General features: G+C 55.0%; 3 protein-coding genes across 4 annotated transcripts in view; 2 read left to right on the forward strand and 1 right to left on the reverse strand.

The window, feature by feature from the left end:
* MFGE8 (milk fat globule EGF and factor V/VIII domain containing) overlaps positions 1–540 on the forward strand; it is a 15,861-nt gene extending 15,321 nt beyond the window's left edge. Inside the window, exon 8 of the mRNA XM_032262448.1 lies at positions 1–540. This exon is cut by the window's left edge and continues 355 nt beyond it. The gene's annotated coding sequence lies outside the window, so the exon portion shown is untranslated.
* Positions 541–3,806: 3,266 nt separating this feature from the next.
* HAPLN3 (hyaluronan and proteoglycan link protein 3) lies at positions 3,807–19,538 on the forward strand. 2 transcript variants are annotated; one of them, XM_032262449.1, is made up of 5 exons: positions 3,807–3,971; positions 9,425–9,610; positions 15,017–15,385; positions 17,487–17,789; positions 18,584–19,538. In XM_032262449.1, exons 2-5 carry the CDS (start codon positions 9,472–9,474, stop codon positions 18,868–18,870), a joined length of 1,098 nt encoding a protein of 365 aa, XP_032118340.1. In that variant the 5' UTR covers positions 3,807–3,971; positions 9,425–9,471; the 3' UTR covers positions 18,871–19,538. The 2 variants fall into 2 exon arrangements, with proteins under 2 accessions (XP_032118340.1, XP_032118341.1); XM_032262450.1 differs by lacking the exon at positions 3,807–3,971 and adding an exon at positions 6,552–6,697.
* A 1,907-nt stretch (positions 19,539–21,445) lies between these two features.
* ACAN (aggrecan) overlaps positions 21,446–23,962 on the reverse strand; it is a 63,054-nt gene continuing 60,537 nt past the window's right edge. Inside the window, exons 17-18 of the mRNA XM_032262489.1 lie at positions 22,774–22,956; positions 21,446–22,384 (exon numbers count right to left, since the gene is read on the reverse strand). Coding sequence (XP_032118380.1) covers positions 22,308–22,384; positions 22,774–22,956 — 260 coding nt within the window. The 3' untranslated portion in view covers positions 21,446–22,307. The remainder of the gene's footprint in view (positions 22,385–22,773; positions 22,957–23,962) is intronic.

Raw genomic sequence — 23,962 nt, forward strand, 5'->3', positions numbered from 1 at the left:
CCTAACCCCCAGCCCCTAATCCTCAGTCCCTAACCCCCAGCCCCTAACCCCCAGCCCTCACCAGCTTGTTTTCTTAGGTACTGAGGGAGCTGAGTAGATCTGGGACTGACAGAGAAGGGCAAAGTAGGGCGTGTGGTTTCCCTGCCCCTGTCCAGACCCCTGATCCCAGTCGCATGTGTCTCTGCTCTCCTAGCCCCTCTCCCACACATCACGTTCCCATGGTGACCTCAAGAAAGGCCCGCAAGTGCCAGACTGGAGATAATAGCCTCTTGCCCATCAGCCCTGGGGTACCATGTGGCCACAACTGCTGTTGCCGTCTGCCCCAAGACACTTCCCCTTGTCTCCCTGGAGACCTCTCTTGTCGCTTGTCCTGAAGCCCAGTGAGACAGAAGCGGGCGGGGCAGGTGTACGGGTAGATAAGGGAGCGAGGTCAGAGGAGGGTGCGGGTTAGCAGGGTGGGCATTCGGGGCCCTCTGTGCTGGCTCTCCACCCCAGAGGACACAGGCAGCTTCCAAAATATATTAATCTTTTTCACGGGAACTCTTGGTGTGGTTCATTCTTGTTTCATGGGAATGGGACGTAATTTGTGCTGGTTTCCCCACCGCCCACCTGTGTTCTTCTCTGAGCCCCGGCTTGCTTTCCGTCACCTGCCTGACCACAGATAACTTCATAGGAGGTGGTGGGTGACTGTGATCCACGGTGGCCTGGAGGGAGTCAGGTCCTCAAATCCTAACTTTCCTTCTTCCCTCTGCTTTCTACCCCCATGCCTGTCTGGCTCTGGGACCCACAGCCGCTGCCTGGTCAGGGGCCCAGCGAGCACCTGGCAGCGCTGTCTCCTGAATGCCTTCGCTCCCTTCCTGCCAGGAAGACAGGCCAGGCTGGGGCAGCTGGTTTTCCCCTTCAGCAGTTTCCATTCTCTCTGCAACTGGAGTGGGGCTGGAGAAACTATCAGAAATCCAGTGAACCTGCGCGCCTTCAGACGGTTTTGGGTGGGTGCAGCGTGGGACTGGAGGAGGAGCCAGGGCTCTGCCAAGTGGGCACGAGGCCTCCTGGCTGAACACACTGGTTCCTGGTAGGCCACTGGCCTGTGTGCTCTAGGGGTACCCTCGCTGCTCCCCCCTGTGTGGGGGCCATCAAGAAGTCGGGGTGGGCCATGCAGGCCAGTGTCCTGCTGATCTGGGAGGGTGACTTGCAGTCAGAGGCTTGAAAAAAACCACCCTCGTCTTCAAGGTGAATTTTTCCAAACTTTGGGAGCTGTCCTGTGCTCTGCAGGCGGGGGGTGCTTCTGAGCAACAGGAGGTGGGGCCACAGGACTGCCAAAGGGAGGGCGCGGCTTTGCTGGAACCACACCAGGGAAATGCACTGGAAGTGGCTCCTTTCTGAGACCTAGCGATGCTGGGCTACCGGGCCTGGCAGGGTTGGAATAAAAGGTCCAGGCAGTGGTCTTCCTAGGAACTGAGGATGGGGGACGCCGTTCTTCTGGGGGTCCCTTGACCTACTGCTTCCTGTTTTCAAGCTCTCTTCTGTGGAGCGGTGTGCATTGAGTTTTGAGCCATGTCTTTCTGGGTGCCTTCGAGCCTCAGGACTCCTTCCCGGGGGCATTTCCTGCCCTGAACCCCTGTTCCAGCCTCCCCTCAGGATGAGCAGACAGTGGGAGAAGCATCTCTGCTTTGGGGTCGGTTGGCCACAGCCTTCTGAAAGTCCCCCTCCTGGGACCCTGGAGCAGAGTCCCTTCACTCCTGAGCCCCTCCTTCCTTCCTTGGCTTCTCTCCCTCAACAACGTCTTCCATTTGTCTTCCATTTTACCATCACTCCTGCACATTGACGTTTTCTGCCCGACTGCAAGGCAGAGGGTGAGTGTTAAGATTCCACCTGCTGGCTGCCCCTACCCTGGCTGGCATGTTCAACTCCACTTACTGTAACCAAACGGGCTCTCCCTGCTGTCCATCCTCTCCCCCGTCGGGAATCTGCAGGGGACCCTTCCCTGGCTCCCCTTTGCCCATCAAGCCTGGCATTCCTTTTAGGTTCTGTTTACCTGTTAATCACAGTTCTTTGTGCTCTGACTTGCCCTTGGCTGTGTGTAACACACACACATGCATGCACACGTGCACGCACACACACACTCATGGGCCACCTTGGGCTGTGTTAAGAGGCTCTGGGCTATGCGACCCTGTGATCCTGTGAGCCTTCGACCCTTCCCCCAGCCAAAGCTGAAGGACCTCCTTAGTCTTTGCTGCTGACAAAACATCAGGCTGTACAGGCCAGGGACCCCATTGGTCTGGACAGGAAAGAAAACAGCCTGTCCAAACAGAGGCATCCTGAACGGCTGCCTGGATGGTGGTGCTGATAACCGAATTCCAAAGGGAGGCCCACCCCTGTTGGGGGACCACTCAGAAGCCTGATTGCCCCTGCAGGCTGCAGAGACATTCGATCCTGTGGTTCCCTCCCAGCCAGGGACACTCATTCAAGCCCCATGTCCCGAGGATAGCACCTGCTGTGTGCCTTACAGTGAGTTAGGAATCTGGCCAGTGTTTCATCATGGCCAAACTCAGGGGCAGGAGGATGTCAGCAACCTTGCTTTTTTTTTTTTTTTCTTTTTTGAGATAGAGTTTTGCTCTTGTTGCCGAGCCTGGAGTGCAATGGCATGATCTTGGTTCACTGCAGCCTCTACTTCCTGGGTTCAAGTGATTCTCCTGCCTCAGCCTCCCCAGGATTACAGGCATGCTCCACCACTCCCGGCTACTTTTTTTTTTTTTTGAGACGGAGTTTCGCACTTGTTACCCAGGCTGGAGTGCAATGGCGCGATCTCGGCTCACCGCAACCTCCGCCTCCTGGGTTCAGGCAATTCTCCTGCCTCAGCCTCCTGAGTAGCTGGGACTACAGACATGCGCCACCATGCCCAGCTAATTTTTTGTATTTTTAGTAGAGACGGGGTTTCACCATGTTGACCAGGATGGTCTCGATCTCTTGACCTTGTGATCCACCCGCCTCGGCCTCCCAAAGTGCTGGGATTACAGGCTTGAGCCACCGCACCCGGCCCCGGCTACTTTTGTATTTTCAGTAGAGATGGGGTTTCACCATGTTGCCCAGGCAGGTCTTGAACTGCCGACCTCAGGTGATCTACCAGCCTCGGCCTCCCAAAGCGCTGGGATTACAGGCGTGAGCCACTGCGCCCGGCCTCACTCCATTGCTTTCTTTTTTTTTTTTTTTTTTGAGACGGAGTTTCGCTCTTGTTACCCAGGCTGGAGTGCAATGGCGCGATCTCGGCTCACCGCAACCTCCGCCTCCTGGGTTCAGGCAATTCTCCTGCCTCAGCCTCCTGAGTCGCTGGGATTACAGGCACACGCCACCATGCCCAGCTAATGTTTTGTATTTTTAGTAGAGACGGGGTTTCACCATGTTGACCAGGATGGTCTCGATCTCTTGACCTCGTGATCCACCCGCCTCGGCCTCCCAAAGTGCTGGGATTACAGGCTTGAGCCACCGCGCCCAGCTCCGTTGCTTTCTATTGGGAAAAGAAAGAAATACGGAAGTCTCACCTCTTCCACACCCAAAGGTGGGGAGCAGCCTTAGCCGGTAGCAGAATGCTGGACAGTGGCTTCCTTGCTTACTCCCACTGTTTTTGGCAAACTAGGCTTTCAAAGGGGATCCCCCTCCCCAAACGTTCCTACTCCACCCCTACTCTCCTTTCCCAAGACGTGAAATCATCAACTCTCGCACACCGCCTTTGCGGGGGTTCCCAGCGAGTCTGGAGGCCGCTCAAGTCTGCAGCAACTCGTCCCTTCGTGCCCAGTCCTTGGGAGGGAAAGGCGCTCGTGTTCCTTTAAGGGGCTGGTCCAGCGGGAGCGCGGGGGCTTGTCTGCTGCCGCTTCCTTTCTGGCCTTTTAAGCTTCCCAAATCCGACTGCCGCCTTGGACCGGGGCAGCTCGCGCCCCCGAGCGCCCTAGCTGTCGAGGAGCCGCCTGGGGACGGTACGTGGCTCCGGGGTCGCCGGGCTTCTGGGGCTGTGTGCGGGCTGGGTTCCTCCCTCCCACTTTGGGTGCCCTCCGGGTCCTCCCGGGCAGGGTCGGGGACGCGGCAGGAGGCGTGGGCTGGGCACTGCGGAGGCCGGGCTGAGATGGGCTGTGATCGCGGGCGAGGGGCGCCCGGGGCACAGGTGGGGTGAGAGCTGCGCGGGGGCGCGGGCGGACTCGCGTGGGACCCTCGTGCCCACCGCGAGGGCGCAGAGCCCGAATGGATCCCGTGACCTCCGAGACCACCGTCCAGCCCCAATCCCCTTTCCGCCGGGGGCCGCTCGGCGCCCTCCCGTGTCGTGTGTGCTCCAGTGCCGTCCGCGGCGCCCCAGCCTGCTCCTGGGCATCTGTGAATAATCCGGGGGCAGGGAGCCCTGCGAGGCTGCGCGCGGCAACCTGCGCCTCCGGACCGCGGCGGGCCCGATCTGGCAGCCCCGGGGGCAAACGCAACGGATGCCTCTGGGTTCCAGGCCTCGCTCACCGGGGTTCCTGCCCCAGCCACAGCGAGGCCAGAAGGGCAGGGAGGGTGGAGGGTAGAACCCTGGGTGGGGGTGGCGACCCCTAGGGAGGAACGGAGGCGCGTGCGCCGCCAGGATGGAAACAGCGCGGCACTTGGACTCAGTCCCGCCGCCAGCCCGCTGGGTGGCCGCAGGCAGCCTGTGACCCTGTCCGGACGTCGGTGCCCAGCGCTGACCCTCGGGGGCACCTGTGCCCCCTGCAGCAGGGGGGGGGCGATTGAGAGGGCCCTGGCTCCTCTCCTGCGGCGCTGCCTGGGCCCGCTGCTGGGAATGCTGGCAGGAAACGCGTCCCGCTTTCGTTTTCCTGCGGGCCGGGTGTCAAAGGCGCCCGTCAAGCCCTGTCCAAACAGGGACACGGATGTCAGATTTCTCGCTGGGAGCCACGCTCGGGCAGGCTTCGCGGGCGATGCTGCCTCCGGTTGGGACCTGGGGGACTTGTGCTCCCGGCAGCCCGTGCTGATGTGCACCTGACGGGGAGGTGGCACCCACCCTCCCTCCAAACCCAGGCTCAGCTTACTGTTCTTAGGTGGAGGCGTCCCTAGGGAAGAGGGGCCTGGGAAAAGCAAAGGGCTGGCCGTCAACTTTCTCTAAGTTCTAGATATTTGACAAAAACAATGCCTCACTGACCCCCACCCTTGGCCTCGATTTCCTCAACTGTGAAGAGGAGACAGTGGTGACCACTTTCTCTCTAGGCAGTGAGGGAGGAGGAAGAGCCACTGAGCGGGCGTACGACGTCACCGTGCCAGCTGCTCACAGGTGTAGCTGCAGGCCGTATTCTCCCCGCGCTTGCTCCTTATCAAGCAGTTTCTAAGTGCTCTGCAGATATTCTCTCCCTTCATCTTCACAAAAGTGTTTTCTGGTTAGTATTGTCGTCACCCCCGTTTTTTTTTTTTTTTTTGAGATGGAGTCTTGCTCTTGTTGCCCGGGCTAAAGTGAAATGGTGCGATCTCAGCTCACTGCGACCTCTGCCCCCCATGTTCAACTGATTCTCCTGCCTCAGCCTCCCGAGTACCTGGGATTACAGGTGCTCACCACCACATTCAGCTAATTGTTGAATTTTTAGTAGAGATGGGGTGTCTCCATGTTGGCCAGGCTAGTCTCGAACTCCTGACCTCAGGTGATCTGCCCACCTCAGCCTCCCAAAGTGCTGGGATTACAGGCATGAGCCACCATGCCCAGCTTGTGACCCCCATTTTACAGATGAAGAAACTGAGGCTCAGAGAGGTGCAGTGACTTGTCCCAGGACAGAGGGTTAGTATGTGGGTGGAGCCAGAACTGAATCCAGGTGGCCAGTCTCCTTCTAGAGCCTGAAATCTTCGCCATGTTCATTTGTTGAGCACCTGCTACATGCCATAATCGTCACCACAGCCCATCAAGTTCCTTTTGTGTGTGTGTGTGTGTGTGTGATGGAGTCTTGCTCTGTCAGCCAGGCTGGAGTGCAGTGGCACCATCTTGGCTTACTGCCTCACTGCAACTTCTGCCTCCCAGGTTCAAGCAATTCTCCTGCCTCAGGCTCCCTAGTAGCTGGGATTACAGGCACCTGCCACTACACCCAGCTAATTTTTGTATTTTTAGTAGAGGCTTAGAAGGGGTTTCACCATGTTGGCCAGGCTGGTCTCGAACTCCTGACCTCAGGTGATCCACCTACCTCGGCTTCCCAAAATGCTCTGGGATTACAGGTGTAAGCCACCATATCCAGTCTTAAGTTTCTTTTTTTTTTTTTTTGAGACGGAGTTTCACTCTTGTTACCCAGGCTGGAGTGCAATGGCGCGATCTCGGCTCACCGCAACCTCCGCCTCCTGGGTTCAGGCAATTCTCCTGCCTCAGCCTCCTGAGTAGCTGGGATTACAGGCACGCGCCACCATGCCCAGCTAATATTTTGTACTTTTAGTAGAGACGGGGTTTCACCATGTTGACCAGGAAGGTCTCGATCTCTTGACCTCGTGATCCACCCGCCTCGGCCTCCCAAACTGCTGGGATTACAGGCTTGAGCCACCGCGCCCGGCCTTTTTTTTTTTTTTTAACAGATGAGGAAATGGAGGCACAGAGAGTTGAACTTGCCAGAAGTAACTCAGCAGGATGCAGTGTGTCCTGCTCCAATACCGAGCCCAGGTCTGAGTGCCCAGGCAGGACTCCAGCGGATTCGGGGAGCTATCTACTGCCAAGGGGACTGGGCTGGACTTGGTCTTGGGCCTTCCAGCTGGTGGAAACTCTGCGGTGGTCCTGAGGAGTTGGTGGCTGGATAGCCAGGGTAGGGGAGCGGAGACTGCCCATCCTTCCCCTCAGATGCTCAGAGATGCTGGGGCAAGGCAGCAACTAAGTGGCAACTGCCACTCCTGACTCCACTCAGGACCCTGTCCTGTGCATCAACTTTAGCATTCAAGGCTATGCTTGTCTTTAGCCCCTGAGTTCCCGTTTAGTCTTCTCGGGAGAGAGGAAGTTTTCTGTTCAGAGAGGTCAAATGACTTTCCCAGGATCACCCAGCTAGCAGGTGGCAGAGCCAAGACCCAAACTCAACTAGTTTAATGTGAAACCTCGGGCCTTGTGTGCTGCTGCTCCTCTCTCAGAGAGCGCTGGAAAACGACCAGCTTTCTCCTGGGTTGTCATTCTTGGGCACAGGGCTGATCTTTTCTTCATAATTCCTTTTTTTTTTTTCTTTTTCTTTTCTTTTTAAGATGCAGTTTTGCTCTTGTTGCCCAGGCTGGAGCACAATGACATGATTTTGGCTCACTGCAACCTCCACCTCCCAGGTTCAAGCAATTCTCCTGCCTCAGTCTCCCGAGTAGCTGGGATTACAGGTGCATGCCACTACGCCTGGCTAATTTTTGTATTTTTAGTAGAGATGGAGTTTCACCTTGTTGGCCAGTCCAGTCTCGAACTCCTCAGGTGACCACCCACCTTGACCTCCCAAAGTGCTGGGATTATAGGCATGAGACCCCGTGCCCAGCCCAAGTTTGAATCTTATAATTCTACCTCTTAGTAGCTGTGTGGCCTTGGGCAGGGAACTGTTTAAAGTAGGACACGCCTGTAATCCCAGCTACTCAGGAGGCTGAGGCACGAGAATCACTTGAACCCAGGAGGCAGAGGTTGCAGTGAGCCAAGATCGTGCCACTGCACTACAGCCTGGGTGATAGAGCAAGACTCTGTCTCAAAAAAAATTTTAAAAAGGCCGGGCGCGGTGGCTCACGCCTATAATCCCAGCACTTTGGGAGACCGAGGCGGGTGGATCGCAAGGTCAGGAGATCGAGACCATCTGGTCAACATGATGAAACCCCGTCTCTACTAAAAATACAAAAATTAGCTGGGCATGGTGGCGTGTGCCTGTAATCCCAGCTACTCAGGAGGCTGAGGCAGGAGAATTGCCTGAACCCAGGAGGCAGAGGTTGCAGTGAGCCGAGATCGCGCCATTGCACTCCAGCCTGGGTAACAAGAGCGAAACTCCGTCTCAAAAAAGGAAAAAAAAAAATTTTTTTTTAAATTATTTTTGACCTTACTGGGTGCGATGGCTCCCATCTGTAATCCCAGAGCTTTGGGAGGCCAAGGTGGGTGGATCACTTGAGGTCAGGAGTTCGAGACCAGCCTGGCCAACATGGCAAAACCCTGTCTCTACTAAAAATACAAAAATTAGCTGGGCATGGTGGTGCACACCTATAATCCCAACTATTTGGGAGGCTGAGGCAGGAGGATCACTTGAACCCAGGAGGTAAAGGTTGTAGTGAGCTGATATTGCGCCACTGCACTCCAGCCTGGGCGACAGAGCAAGACCCTGTCTCAAAAAAATAAAAATAAAAATAAACTAAACCAAAACAACAACAACAAACTAAATAAAAAGAGCACACAGGCTGGGCACATGCCTGTAATTCCAGCCCAAGGCCATGGCAGGAGAATTGCCTGAGGCCAGAAGTTTGAGCCCAGCCTGGGCAAAGATATGTACGTAAACGTTAGTATGTAAAAACAGCAGCATGTACAGCTAATAATAGTAAATAACTTTACAATGGAAAACATTACTTTTGACCTTGACGAGGATTAAGAACTACATTTTGGCCGGGCGCGGTGGCTCACGCCTGTAATCCCAGCACTTTGGGAGGCCGAGGCGGGTGGATCACGAGGTCAAGAGATCGAGACCATCCTGGTCAACACGGTGAAACCCCGTCTCTACTAAAAATACAAAACATTAGCTGGGCATGGTGGTGCGTGCCTGTAATCCCAGCTACTCAGGAGGCTGAGGCAGGAGAATTGCCTGAACCCAGGAGGCGGAGGTTGCGGTGAGCCGAGATTGGGCCATTGCACTCCAGACTAGCAAAGATTACAGGCACGCATCCGTCTCAAAAAAAAAAAAAAAAAAAAAAAAAGAACTACATTTTACATTGTGACCTTCTACCTCACCTCCCACAGACGTTTGTGGACTGGAACAAAAGTTTCTCAATGCAGGGTTCGTCTTTACTTAATGTACCATATATGCGCCCTCAGAGCTTCTATTCTAGTCTAGTTTATTTGGTGTCATTAAAAATCGCTCCTCACAACCTTTTAAATTCAAACCTCTGGCTTGAAAAACATTAAGCCTGTCAGATCGTCCTGCTTACTTTTCTCTATTGTCTTTTAGCTGCCTGCTACTTCCTTCTGATTTGTCTGCTTATTGCCCGTCTTGCCTTTGGGGTGCCGCTCCCTGAAAGCAGGACCGTCATCCAGCTTGTCCCTGCTGTCTTCTCGGCTCCGGGAACAGTGTCCTGCACGCAGGCTGAAGGTGTCCCGCACGCAGGCTGAGGTGTCCCGCACGCAGGCTGAGGTGTCCCGCAGTGAGCAGTTGAGCAAGTGAGTGAGCGGTGCTGGAGCGGAGGGGTGCGGCCTCGCTGCCCGGCTTTTCTAGCTGCCTTGTTTTCCTCCTCTCCCCAATTTGCCCAGGGGCCCCAGCCTGGCCCAGATCACCCTGGCATGAGGAGATGGGCCTGCTGCTCCTGGTCCTGCCGCTCCTGGTCCTGCCGCCCCTGCTGCCTGGTGCCTACGGACTGCCTTTCTACAATGGCTTCTACTATGCCAACAGCGCCAATGACCAGAACGCAGGCAATGGCCACGGCAAAGGTAGGCGACATCCCATGCACAGCTCTTTGCTCCCCTGGGTGATCTAGACCTCCCCGGCTCCTGCTGCGATCTGTGGGTTCCAGGCGAGGACAGGGACACGGCCCGATGCAGCAGCCATGTCCCAGCAGGCCCCTTGTAGTGGACCAGCGTGCCTAAGACAGAGGAAGGGGTGATTTAGTTTCCCTGTGTTGCCAGCCCCTTAGTCATGGGGCCCAATTCACTTAGGCTTTTTACTTTTCCTAAAAGTCTTGCCAGTTGTTCAGGGTCAAGCTTAGATGTGTCCTCCCCTGGTCCCCCCAGTGGAAAGGGGGCGTGGGGTCAAATAGATGTGAGTTTGAATCTTTTTTTTTTTTTTTTTTTTTGAGACAGTCTCTGTTGCCCATGCTGGATAGCAGTGGCATGATCTCCACTCACTGCAACCTCTGCCTCCTAGGTTCGAGCAATTCTGCCTCAGCCTCCTGAGTAGCTGGGATTACAGGTGCGTGCCACCACGCCTGGCTAACTTTGTATTTTTAGTAGCAATGGGGTTTCACCTTGTTGGCCAGTCCAGTCTTGAACTCCTCAGGTGATCCACCCACCTCGACCTCCCAAAGTGCTGGGATTATAGGCATGAGCCCTCGTGCCCAGCCCGAGTTTGAATCTTATGATTCTACCTCTCAGTAGCTGTGTGGCCTTGGGCAGGGAACTGTTTAAAGTAGCAGTTATTGTGCACCCATCATGGGCTGGGCATGCTTCTAGATACTTTGCATATGTCATCTATAAAAATCACAAAAGCCCTGAGGTAGGCAAGGGTGAAAATACACACTTTTAACCACCAGCGCGGCATGGGTGCTGACCAGGCTGAATTGATGCTGCCTGCCCTCACAGCCTGAAAGTAGATTCTGTTGTCCTCCCTTCCTGTGGATGAGCAAACTGAGGCTCAGAGAGTTGATTCAGTTGTCCAGGTCACACAGCTATTAAAAATACAAGTTGAGGGCCGGGTGCGGTGGCTCACGCCTGTAATCCCAGCACTTTGGGAGGCTGAGGGGGGCAAATCACTTGAGGTCAGGAGTTCAAGGCTAGCCTGGCCAACATGATGAAATCCCGTCTCTACTAAAAATACAATATTAGCCGGGTGTGGTGGCAGACGCCTGTAATCCCAGCTACTTGGGAGGCTGAGGCAGAGGCTTGCTTGAACCCGGGAGGCGGAGGCTGCGGTGAGCCAAGATGACACGACTGCACTCCAGCCTGGGCGACAGAGGGAGACTCTGTCTCAAAAAAAAAAAAAAAAAAACAGACACACTTATTCCACTTGTCTGTGGAAGGATCGAACCAGGTTACTGATCTCGGTGATACCCAGCAGCTGCCATGCAGAGCTCGCAGCCTGGTTCAGAGACGATGCATGAGCCTGCAGGTGAGTGCAGGGGCTGGGTGACTCCCAACTGCCTCCCTGCCTTTCAGCAGAGAAGGCACGATTTTATTAGTTTCCTAGGTCAGTTGTAACAAATTAACACAAACTTAGTGGCTTGAAACAACAGAAATGTATTCTCTCACCATTTTAGGCACCAGAAATCCAAAATCAGTTTCACTTGCAGAAATCGGGGTGTGGACAGGACTGTGCCTCCTGGGGCTCTTGGGGAGCATCTGCTCTTGCCTTACCTCTTCCAGTTCTGGAGGCTGCCGCCTCACTCAATCTCAGCCTCCATGGTCACGTGGCCTTTCTCCTCTTTTGTTTGCAAATCTCCCTCTGCCTCCCTCCAAACACCGTCTGGAAAATTCAGGATACTCTCCCCACCTCGACATCCTTGGTTTAACCGCATCTGCAAAGTCCACTTTGCCACATCAGGTCACGTTCAGAAGTTCTGGGGATCAGGATTTAGGGTATTTTGGGAGGCCATTGTTTAGCCAACCATACCTTTTTCCTTCAGAATGTATGTCGCTGTGCAAGCGCTACTTTAGTGAGATTTGTGGAATTTAAAAGACTTAAACTTCCTACCCTTCATTTCCTCACACTACCAGGCCAGCGTCACCTTTTTCTTTCTCCCCTTTGTCCCTGAATATGCAAGCGAAGTCATACATAACCCCCACCCGGAGGAACCACTGCTAACATTTTAGGAATCTCTTTCTAGCCTTTCCTTTTCTTTTTTCTTTTTTTTTGAGACGGAGTCTCGCTCTTGTTACCCAGGCTGGAGTGCAATGGCGCGATCTCGGCTCACCGCAACCTCCGCCTCCTGGGTTCAGGCAATTCTCCTGCCTCAGCCTCCCCAGCAGCTGGGATTACAGGCACGCGCCACCATGCCCAGCTAATTTTTTGTATTTTTAGTAGAGACGGGGTTTCACCATGTTGACCAGGATGGTCTTGATCTCTTGACCTTGTGATCCACCCGCCTCGGCCTCCCAAAGTGCTGGGATTACAGGCGTGAGCCACCGTGCCCGGCTTGTTTTTTTTTTTTGAGACAGGGTCTCACTCTGTCTCCCAGGCTGAAGTGCTGTGGTGTGATCTCAGCTCACTGCAGCCTCCACCTCCAGGGCCCAAGAGATCCTTCCCCTTCAGCCTCCTCAGTAGCTGAGACTACAGGCGTGCGCCACCGTGCCCAGCTAGTTTTTGTATTCTTAGTAGAGATGGGGTTTCACCATTTTGGCCAGAATAGTCTAGAACTCCTGGCCTCAAAGTGATCTGCCTGCCCCAGCCTCCCAAAGTGCTGGGATTACAGACATGAGCCACTGCACCTAGCCGAGGTTTCCTTTATGATTTAGACAACTTTCTTCAACAAAAATCAGCTCAGGCCGTACATGTGATTTTGTAGCCTCTCATCACCTCATGGAATACAAATCGTTTTCTAAGTCAATGAATGAATATACATCTACCAGATTATTTTACGTGGCTGGATAGTATTTTATCATATGGATGTACATTTTCATTTTATTCAGGTCAAAGCTTCAAATGTAGCTTTACTCAGGAGAGTTTAGAGATTTGGAAAGAACCGAGGAAGTGATCCCTAAATGATAGTCCTGCTTCATCTCTGTGGGATACTTTCTGTGTGCCGTATCCTGCCTTACCTGATTTCAACCTACCACAGCCCTCTGTAGAGACTGTAATTAGCCCATTATACAAATGAGGAAGCTGAGGCTTGACTTCCCTGGATTACACAGCTGGGAAAATGTGGAACCAAGATGTAGGCCTGGCTTGCCTGACTCCAAACCTCTGTACTAGTGTCTCTGCAGACCAGGGCAGCTCCAACTGGAATGAGCCTGAGAGTCCCCTGGAGGTGGGGGCCCATTCCCAGAGTTTCTGATGCACGGGGACCCAACAATGTGCATTTCTAGCAAATTCCTGGTGTTACCAATGCTGCTGGCCTGGGACCACATTTTGAGACCTCTGCATGTGGGAACCTGCCACGTTCGGTATAGCTCATTTTCACGTCATTCCTCTACAGGGAACCTCCCTGTCTGTCTCCTGCTTACCCTTGAGGCTGTCCCCTTGTCTCCAATTTTAATTTTATTTTCTAGAGACGGGGTCTCACTATGTTGCCCAGGCTGGAGTGCAGTGGCTATTCACAGGCGTGATCCCACTACTGATCAGCATGGGAGTTTTGACCTGCTCCGTTTCCGACCTGGGCCGGTTCACCCCTCCTTAGGCAACCTGGTGGTCCCCTGCTCCCAGGAGGTCACCATATTGATGCCAAACTTAGTGCAGACACCCAATCGGCATAGCGCACTACAGCCCAGAACTCCTGGGCTCAAGCGATGTTACCACCTCAGCCTCCCAAGTAGCTGCGACTACAGGCACGCGCCACCACGCCCGGCGCCTCCACCTTTTAAATTAATTAACTTGTTTTTACTTTGTTTTCAGCAACAGAGTCCTGCTCTGTCACCCAGTCTTGCTCTGTCACCCAGTGGTACAATCATAACTCACTGCAGCCTTGACCTCCTGGGCCGAAGCAACACTCCCACCTCAGCCTCCCGAGCAGCTGGGACCACAAGCACATGCCACCATATTCATTTAGTTTTTATTTTATTTATTTATTTATTTTTTGAGACAGAGTTTCACTCGTTACCCAGGCTGGAGTGCAATGGCATAATCTTGGCTCACTGCAACCTCCGCCTCCTGGGTTCAGGCAATTCTCCTGCCTCAGCCTCCCGAGTAGCTGGGATTACAGGCACGCGCCACCATGCCCAGCTAATGTTTTGTATTTTTAGTAGAGACGGGGTTTCACCATGTTGACCAGGATGGTCTCGATCCCTTGACCTCGTGATCCACCCGCCTCGGCCTCCCAAAGTGCTGGGATTACAGGCTTGAGCCACCGCGCCCGGACTTCATTTAGTTTTTAAACACTTTTTGTAGAGACAGGGTATCGCTATGTTGCTCAGGCTGGTCTCAAACTCCTGGCCTGAAGCGATACTGCTGTCTTGGCCTCTCAAAGTGTTGAGATTATAGGCATGAGCCATCGTGCCTGGCCTCTGTCCCCACCTGGAGTAAGTCAAGCATGTCTTGAAGTCCAGACCCAAGAGAAGGAAACAGTAAGGCCCCATAGGGGCTCCCAAGTTAAAGATGAGGCAGCCTTAGCCTATGAACTTGATTCTTTTGTTGCATGCCTGGTTCTGTGTGTATTTGTAACTCTGAGCCCTGAGCGTCGTCTCCTTTAGAAGTTCTGCCCTTAGCTCACTAGGCTGCTTGGTGTTTGGGAAGAGGCATGGTGGACTGTTGGACCAGTGACTGAAGCCAGGGCTGTGCTGTCCTCTGGCCATTGTGGTGGGGAAGGAAACTCTGAGGGATCCCTGTCAGGGCCACTTGTCCTGGCCACGTACCTCATGTGGGGAGGCTCTGGTTGCCTGCTGCATCGGTAAGATTTTGATGCGTAAGAAACCACCCAAAACTTAGTGACTTGTTTAAGATGACAGCCATTTGCTTAGCTCATGATTCTGTGGGGCTCCATTTCTTCAGGTCTTGCAGTTGGGTCTTGCAGATGTGCCTGCCCCTGGTGGGCAGGTCAGCGGGGGGCTGGTTGCGGTAGGATGGCCTCGGCGGGGGCACTCTGTCTCTAGTCTCTCATCCTCCGGCAGGCGAGCCCGGCCACGTGCTCATGGTAACTAGCAAAGTCCTAAGGAAAAGGGTGGAAGCAGCAAGGCCACCTGGGACCTATGCTCAGAACAGGCATGATGAGCGGTCACCTCCAAGGCATTCATTTTGTCAAAGCAAGTGGTGAGGCCAGCACAGATTCAAGGGGGTGGGGTGATAAATGTCATCTCTGGATGGAAGCAGATGCAAAGTCACGTTGCAGAGCCTGTGGATACAGGGAGGGGTGGAGCCTGGTGGCCGTTTTTGCAATCCGAGCCTGGAGGAGCTGCGGACAGGTGTGTGGTGGCCCTTGCAGGGGTACAGACGTGCTGCAGCGGGTCTCATCTGCACCCTACCTCTCCCCCAAGACCTCCTCAACGGAGTGAAGCTGGTGGTGGAGACACCCGAGGAGACCCTGTTCACCTACCAAGGGGCCAGCGTGATCCTGCCCTGCCGCTACCGCTATGAGCCAGCCCTGGTCTCCCCGAGGCGCGTGCGCATCAAATGGTGGAAGCTGTCGGAGAACGGGGCCCCAGAGAAGGACGTGCTGGTGGCCATTGGGCTGAGGCACCGCACCTTTGGGGACTACCAAGGCCGCGTGCACCTGCGGCAGGACAAAGAGCATGATGTGTCGCTGGAGATCCAGGATCTGCGGCTGGAGGACTATGGGCGTTACCGCTGTGAGGTCATTGATGGGCTGGAGGATGAGAGCGGTCTGGTGGAGCTGGAGCTTCGGGGTGAGACCCTGGCAGGGACTGGGTGACACTGGGACCTCAGAGCAGAGTGGAGAGGACCGGAGAAAGCATCCAGTCCTCTGTGCTTTAGACATTTAAAAGTACTTAATGCTCAAAACAACCCCAGGGGGAAGCCACTGTTACCACCCCCATCTTACAGGTGAGGAAACTGAGGCACAGAGAGGTCAAGTAACTTACCTAAGGTCACACAGCTTGTAAACAGCAGAGCTGGGGTCTGAACCCGAGCACCCAGCCTCTAGAATCCGTTCCCCTCTCTACCGGCTCTCATTCATATCCCATTCAGAGAGCAAAACCAGAGCTGGCGCCACAGCTTAGAGACAGGGTTGAGATTTAAGCAAACGTAGCAGCACAAGCGAATGAGGCAGCCCAGTGCGAGCTGATGGGGGCGGTGGGGACTGGGAACAGTCCTGAGCCCTCGTACTGTCCCCAGGGAACCCCCGCCCTACTCAGGCCCAGCTGATGATGCCACACCAGAATGCAGGCCCTGCTCTGCCAGATTTTCTGGCTTGACAAGATAAGCTTATATTTTTATGTGAGATCTCTTGATTTTTATGTAAAAACGTCCTTTAAAAAACAAACAAACAAATCCAGTGCTGTCCAAACGAGTCACACCCTTCAAGCCGATCTTGTATGTGGGGTCCCTGTTTGATCTTTAATCTGTATTTGGCTTCTCTGTCTCTAGGATGGGGCTGTGTGTCCTCATATCTTTCCCGCATGTTAGGGAGGCAGTTCGGGGGTAGAGGAAGGTGCCCTGACTCCAGCATCAGCCCGTCCCAGCTGTGACATCTGGGCAAATGCCTCACCCGCCTCGGAGTTCTTGGCCTCTTAGGTGTAAAATGGGGAATTACAGTCACCCCTCGTTTACCGCCCTCAGTGGCGATGAGGGTAAAATGTACATCCTTGAAATTCATTCTCTCTCTGCCACCAGTGTCCACATGGCTTAGATGGTGGCTCAGAGGGGCCACATTCCTCCTTCCTGAAGTTGGGGTGGCAGTGGAGTTGGGGAGAACCTACAAGAGTCATTGGTCTGGGGTCTGCAGGGGCAGCCTAAAGAAACAGGGGGCCCTCACCCCATTCTTGGGGCTACAAGGGCTAGGAATTTGGAACGAGGCATGAAATAGTCCCCTTGCAAACACATGGAGGCTACCAGCTGATGGTCAGGGCCCGTGGGCTTCCCTGCCGCCCAGTGTGGCTTTGCCCAGGTACCTGCCCTCCAGGTGTCTGGTGAGATTGGAGGTTTGGGACTCAGGCTATTCTCAGGTCCTTGGCACAGGGAGGAGATTCCAAGGAGTCTGGGTAAACAAAGGCAGCCAATCAATGTCTTTCCCAGACCCCTAGGGTCACCTCTACTCTGTCAGGTTTCATTGACTTGGTAGAGACTGAATCTCAAAACATTATTAAGTTTTGAATTAAAATTATAATTAAAATTTCAAACATGAACACACCTTTTGAGGGAAGCCTGTGGCCCCAATCAGACCCCGGCCACAAGGAGAGAAGCCTCCTGCCCCAGGACCTCCCTGACCTTGAGCCTCCCTTATGGAAGGACCCTTCACCAGCCTCTCCCCACAGCCTCCAGGGCCTCTCTTTCTCTTGACAATTATCTGCCCCACGTGGAAAGTTTCTTGCATTTTCCTAGGAAACTTCCACATTCATAATAACATACGATCGGGTCCCAGCTAATGAGAGGAGAGCTGGGAACCAAACCTGGCCCTACAGCCCCAGCCTTGCCCTGTCTGGAGAAGATGCACAACCTTACTAGGGGCCTGGGACAGCCCTGTGAATTAGGTTTCATTTCCATTCTATCGTTGGGGACGTTAGTTGACTAATTGATTACCTTAACTCCTGAATGTTTTCTGAGCACTGCTGGGAACCAGCTGAGTCTCAGGAGAGAGGTGGCAATGGACGGGAGCTCAGAGGTTTGCTGAGTTTTTCTGAGGGATGGCGTGTGTGTGTGTGTGTGTGTGTGTGTGTGTGTGTGTGTGTGTTGCAGGGAGCACGTGTCACAGCGAGGGTGGGAGGAGAGTCGGGTATCCAGCTGCTGGGCCCCCTGGCCACCCGCTAAGCTCCTCTTTCCTCCCCGCAGGTGTGGTCTTTCCCTACCAGTCTCCCCAGGGGCGCTACCAGCTCAACTTCCACGAGGGCCAGCAGGTGTGTGCGGAGCAGGGTGCGGTGGTGGCCTCCTTTGAGCAGCTCTTCCGGGCCTGGGAGGAGGGCCTGGACTGGTGCAACGCGGGCTGGCTGCAGGACGCCACGGTGCAGTACCCCATCATGCTGCCCCGCCAGCCCTGCGGCGGCCCCGGCCTGGCCCCTGGCGTGCGAAGCTACGGCCCCCGCCACCGCCGCCTGCACCGCTATGATGTGTTCTGCTTCGCCACTGCCCTCAAGGGTGAGTGGAATGGCCACGCCCAGGCCTTCAGGGGTGGTGCCCATCTGGGACCTGTGGGAGGGCAGCTTCTGGGGAGCTCTGGCCCCCTCTGCCTGCTCTGCTGGCACTGCCACCTGGGGGCCAAGAGCACCAGCCAACCCTGAAGCATGTCGGTTGAGTTCCGACTGCCTTGCTGCTGCTGCTCCGTGCCAACCATTGGTTTCTTCATTCATCAAATGTTTCCGGAGTGCCCACCGTAGGCTGGGGCCTAGTCTAGGCTCTGGGGAGTCACAGGCAAACAAAACACAGCCTGTCTTCACAAAGTAGCTCATTTCATAGGAAGACGAGCAAGTAGAAACAGAAACTGGTTCAGTGCCATATGCCAAACCTTGGAAAAGTGTCTGGCACATAGTGGGTGCTGCCATCCCCAGCCCTTTCCTGTGTCTCCATCTCATTGGGTCTAAGGGTGCAGCCCCCTGCCCGGCGGGTGTGGTGGGGGGAGCTCCGTAAATGCCTGAATTCGAGAGAGACTCTGGTCCAGCCCAGGTGGGGAGCCCACCCAGGGTGCAAATGGGGAAGCCTGGTGGAGGAGTTGCAGACATGGCTGGAGGGACCCCGGTGCTACGGCAGGTGGATGGGGCTCTCTGGAGAGGGTGAAGACCGGGAGGTGTTCCCGGAGGTGTTCTCTGCAGATGCCTACAGCATGGTAGCTCTCTGGGCTCAGACAGGTCTTTGGGGCTGGCATCTCTGCAGACCTTGCTGAGTTCTCTGGCTGCCCGCTGCGCTGCCCGGCACTCACGTCCCGTTTCCTGCAGGGCAGGTGTACTACCTGGAGCACCCTGAGAAGCTGACGCTGACAGGGGCGAGAGAGGCCTGCCAGGAAGACGGTGCCACGATCGCCAAGGTGGGCCAGCTCTTTGCTGCCTGGAGGTTCCAGGGCCTGGACCGCTGCGACGCTGGCTGGCTGGCAGATGGCAGTGCCCGCTACCCTGTGATTCACCCGCATCCCAACTGCGGGCCCCCCGAGCCTGGGGTCCGAAGCTTTGGCTTCCCCGACCCACAGAGCCGCCTGTATGGGGTTTACTGCTACCGCCAGCGCTAGGAGCGGGGCCCTCCGCCACAGCTTCCCCGCGCCGGCTGTGTGTTTATTGAGTGGCTCATTTTCCCTTGTGGGTTGGGGCTGTTTTAACTGTTTTTATACTTCTCAATTTAATTTTCTGAACATTTTTTTACTATTTTTTGTAAAGCACTCAGAACCCAGTACCTCCCTTTGCTCCTGGATGCCCCACTCAGGAATCCTCCTGCCAGCTCCTCTGGGCCATTTGCGGTTTCTTGGGCTTCTGGAGGGTTCCGCACCATCCAGGCTGGTCTCCTTCATTAAGGGGGTTGGTGCCCAGAGCGGGTGGTGGCCTGCCCAGAATGCTGCCCAGAGTCAGGGCATGGCGGCCACAGCTCTCCCTGCCCCTCAACCTGGAGAAGAAGAGGGCCTTGGGGGCCTCTGCAGCTGGGCTTTGGGCCTCTCCTGCCCACTTCGACTTCTCTGTGAAGCTGGTAACCCCAGTCTGCCCACTGAGTGGCTAGGGCCGGAAGCCAGCTCTGGGCGTCTGGGTGAAATCCGAGGGAAGGGAGAACTCCCCCTCCCCACCCCACTCAGTTCCAAAGAGTCTGTATTGTTCTCATTAATTTCTCATTTTTCCCTGTGTGGGGAGGGCCCCTCAGGTGTGTGTACTTTCTTGGGACAATAAATGGTGCTATGACAGCCTTCTGCCATCCCCAGCCCTGTTCTCTGTCTCCATCTCATTCGGTCTCAGGGTGCAGCCCTCTGCCTGAAGGGTGTGGTGGGGGCAGTTCGAGCCCAGACTTCCCAGGTCACCTAGGTCCCGCCCTGGGGTGAACAGGGAACTCTGTGGGCTGGTTCTAGTCTTGTCTGCCCCGTGGTTTGCCCGGTCCTGGGTGCCGGGCTGGTGGCAGAGGACCTGGCTTGTGTCTTCACTGTCCCCACCCCTTGGCAGCCTGTCTGTCTTTGTGAGGCCCAGCAGAACTAGAGGCACCTCTCAGAAGGCAGAGGAAGCCATGCCTCCAGAGGACCTCAGAGGCCCAGATGGAGGGGCCAATCCTCCGTGTGCCTCACCCTCTGCCACCCACTCCCACACCTGCCTCAGGAAACCAGACTCGTTGCCTTGCACAGGAATGCCGCTGCCACTCACCAACCGGTGATTCGATCGGTTCTTCCCTTAGCCCGGTGCTTCTCACAGTGTGGCCTGCGTCAGCATCATCAGCATCGCTGGGATCTTGTGAGAAGTGCATTCCTGGGCCCCCCCAGAGACCTGCTGAGTCGGAAAGTCTGGGATGCTGACCGGCACTCTGTGGTCACCAAGCTCTTTAGGTGATTCTGATGCACACTCAAGTTTGAAAACCACTCACAGTTGTACCACCAGCTAATCCGTTAATTAATAGTTAAGTAATTATTGAGCGCTTACTATGTGACCAGTGCTGTACGCTTTACTTTGGCCCACCGTTTGTTCGTGCGTTCTTTCTCTCTCTCTCTTTCTTTTGAGATGGAGTTTCGCTCGTTCTGAGTCTGGAGCGCAATAGCGCGATCTCGGCTCCCCACAACCTCCACCTCTCAGGTTCAAGTGATTCTCCTGCCTCAGCCTCCCGAGTAGCTAGGATTACTGGCATGCGCCACCACATGTGGATAATTTTGTGTTTTTAGTAGAGACGGGGTTTCACTGTGTTGGTCAGGCTGGTCTCGAACTCCTGACCTCAGGTGATCCGCCCGCCGCAGCCTCCCGAAGTGCTGAGATTGGCCCACTGTTCTTTCTAGAGGTAGAGGTACAAGCATATGTCTACCAACAAACAGCTGTACACACGCCCACGCCTGAAAAGTTAGCAGGACCCAGGAACTCACACTAGCATGCACTAAGCAACACACACACATTCACAAAGACTCCATGGTGTGTGTCCAGCGACGGTGATGAGGGAGGCATCTGAGGGGGAGGGCCTGGGGGAAGGACACTGCCTGGGACGCACGTGCCACCTCAGCTCTCAAGGTTTGTGGGGGGAGTCTGTAAACAATTGGAATTGTTTTCCTCGCTATGCTGCAGGGTACTTAGGGGCAGAATGCCCAGGCCTTTTTGTTACTAGCTGGCAAGCAGTTCACCCTGAAAATGTGTAAGCGAGATTCACGGTTCCCACACGGTCTGCAGTTGGTTTTTCCTTCCCCTCTTATAAATCCTGATTTTTGCCTCTGTTCTTGGACGCAGTCTACCAACCCACATGAGGAGTGTGGTCACAGAGAGCCAAACCACCAGGTGACCAGATGTCTCGCTTGAGTTGTTCTTTGAGAGTGCCCACTTGCAAATCCACATGGCACCCACCGACTGACACATCGCACACGTGACAGGCACACCCAGGTGCACACATGTATACAGACACATCACCTGTGCTGACACGCAGATCATCCACCAAACACATTGGCACCCTAGTAAAAATAAAGCACAACAGATGTGACTGTCCCAGGCTCTCTGAACAGACCAGAGTGGCAGAGTCCCACCAATTTGAGATCATTGGATCAAAACCTGCCTCCACTGCCACCATTCCTAAAAGCCCCTTTGGGAGACTCCAGGTCATGACTGCCTTCTTCTTAAATTAAAAAAGGGAAAAGAAAAGAGATATCTCTTCCAATGTCTTTATTATTATTATAATATCATAATCTTCGGTTTTCAAAAATATAAATAGGTGCACGGAACCCTGGTGCCTGCACGGTCCCGGGGGTGAGGGGTGGGGAGGGGAGAAGGTTGGGCGGCACCCCCACTGGGAAGGAAGTGCCCCCAGCAGCCCTGCCAAGTTTCCACCTGCTGGGGTGGCAGACCCAGGTGAGAGGACACTGGAAGACGGACCCTTGGAGGGAACCCAAGCCCCACGCGGCAGAAGGTCCCTCTGATGGCTCTCCCCTGCCAGCTCACCTTCAGCAGGAGGCAGGAACCCGCCCCTCTCCCCCAAGGCTTCTCCCTCAGACAGACGGTGCAGCCTTCCTGGCTTCTCATCCAATACATTCCGCTACGGTTCCGAGTTCTTCATGCTCTCAGGCCTTTGCCCTTTCCAGCTCCTTCGGAGCCCTCCTCCCTCCTCCCTAGCTCTCCCTGGAGGTGAAATGACCAACGATTGCACTGCTCTTGGATAAAGTCAGGAAACAAAAATAATCTTCTTTATTTAACTTAACCCCTCCCCTTCTCCCCCTGTCCCTGCACTGGTTCCTCAAAAGGCACGATGGGAGATTGAAGAAATGTCTCTAAACTTAGTCCACGAGTTACGATAAGTTTGCTTTGCTTTGGCATTCGGCGGACAAATTAGATGCGGTTTTGGTGATGTGGAGGGGTGAGTGGGTGCATACACAACGTGGGATTTATTTTTTCCTTCTTTAATGGGATTCCTTATATGACAAAAAGCGACAAGAAGAGGACACCATCTGGGTGGGTCCATGTCAGCCTGGCAGGCTCCTGGGCTCAGCGTCCTGGTGCGTTCTGGAAGCCCCTCTCAGTGGGCCGTGCTGGAGGGGCTCCTCCGAGGGTGCCGTGAGCTTCGCTTCTGTAGTCTGCGTTTGTAGGTGGTGGCTAGGGTGAAAGGGAGATGGAAACACATCAGTGGACCTGGAAAGAAAGTGGGGCGAGCCTCGGCTCTCCCCAGCTTGCCCTCTCTCCCTTGCGGAAACCGGGGACTCAGTGAGGCGCCGGAGGCTTTATCAGCTTCCCCGGTTTTGATTTTTCTTGGACTTTCTGGCTTTTTGTCCTTCATTCTCTCAGTGAGAGTCCCCTCCTGGGACAAGTACGTGGCCCTTCTAGGGGCTCCGGTCAGCGATTTGTGACTGAGCAACCCCCTGACCTCCCCAACCTTGCTCAACCCTGCAGATGGTGCAGGGTGCCCGCGAGAGGGGACTGGGGGGAGGGCTGTGCTGGCGGAAGCTAACCCTGTGCTCAGCGAGGGTGGCAGGGGTGATGCTCACGGTCTGTGCAGGTGATCCGAGGCTCCTCCCAGTGCCCGCTGGGCTGGCACCGGATAGTTGGCACGTGGCGTTGAACAAACCCCTCCGTGCACTGGTACCGCACCAGGGAATTGATCTCATACCGGTCCTTCTTCTGCCCAAAGGTCCTGGCATGCTCCACTGCAGGGGGTTCTCCGCAGGCCACTGAGGGGCAAACACCCTTTATAAAGGGTCTCGTAGGGTCTTCTTGGATGACCTACACTGGCTGTGACCCGAGGCACTGTGGGGGACACAGCCTCAACACCTGACACTGAGCCCTGGGCATTTTCCTGCAGCGCTAAGAATCTGGAAGCTGCTGGCTCTAACATCTGGGTTCCTCAACAATTTAGAACAGCAGGAAGGGAATACAAAGGGGGTGGTCCTTAAGGGAATGGAGAGAAGGTGAAAGGGAGGAAGAGCTGGGCATGGCAGTTCACGCTTGTAATCCCAGCACTTTGGGAGGTCAAGGTGGGTGGATCATGAGGTCAGGAGTTGGAGCCCAGCCTGACCAACATGGTGAAACCCTGTCTCTACCAAAAATACAAAAATTAGCTGGGTGTGGTGGCACATGCCTGTGATCCCAGCTACTTGGGAGGCTGAGACAGGAGAATCGCTTGAATCGGGGAGGCGGAGGTTGTAGTGAGCTGAGATTGCGCCACTGCACCGCAGCCTGGTGACAGAGTGAGACTCTGTCTCAAAAGGAAAGAAAGAAAGGGAGGAAGAAAGGTGTGGCAGACTCGGGCTTCTTGATGAAAATATCCAGTTCAGGGCAAAATGAGACCCAAAGGAGGCCCGGGGGACACAGGTGGTGAGCAGGGGCAGTGGGGCATATCCTACCAGCACTCAGTCCACAGTCTGAAAGCCAAGGGACCGAGGCCTGACAACTGTGACTCTGTGACTGATGGCCTTCGGAATCCCAAAGACAGGGAGGCTCCTCACCTGGGGGCCCTCGGGGGTCACTCTGCTGCTGCTATCCAAGGGAATGTGTGCAGTGTGGTGTGGGGGTCCTGTCCTCTAACCTGTGATCTTCATGTGCTCGCTGTCCCTGCAAATGGTCCCTGGCAGAGAGCTCGCCCTTGCCATTGGCCCTGGGATGCTGGTGCTGGGAGGGATCCCCAGGTCAGCTCGTCTGCTTTTTGGACAGGTGAGGAGACGCCAGCAGCCAGGAGAC

The sequence above is a fragment of the Sapajus apella genome, unplaced genomic scaffold (genome assembly GCF_009761245.1).
Source record: "Sapajus apella isolate SASKATOON/1434 unplaced genomic scaffold, GSC_monkey_1.0 scaffold129, whole genome shotgun sequence".
NCBI classification, from domain to species: domain Eukaryota; kingdom Metazoa; phylum Chordata; class Mammalia; order Primates; family Cebidae; genus Sapajus; species Sapajus apella.

Excerpts from the sequence above, each read along its gene's own strand:
- HAPLN3 (XM_032262450.1), top strand. The coding sequence starts at position 6,559 with ATGAGGAAATGGAGGCACAGAGAGTTGAACTTGCCAGAAGTAACTCAG. Across the intron at positions 9,611-15,016 it reads AGGCAATGGCCACGGCAAAG|ACCTCCTCAACGGAGTGAAG; the intron begins GTAGGCGACATC and ends CTCTCCCCCAAG. Across the intron at positions 15,386-17,486 it reads GGTGGAGCTGGAGCTTCGGG|GTGTGGTCTTTCCCTACCAG; the intron begins GTGAGACCCTGG and ends TCCTCCCCGCAG.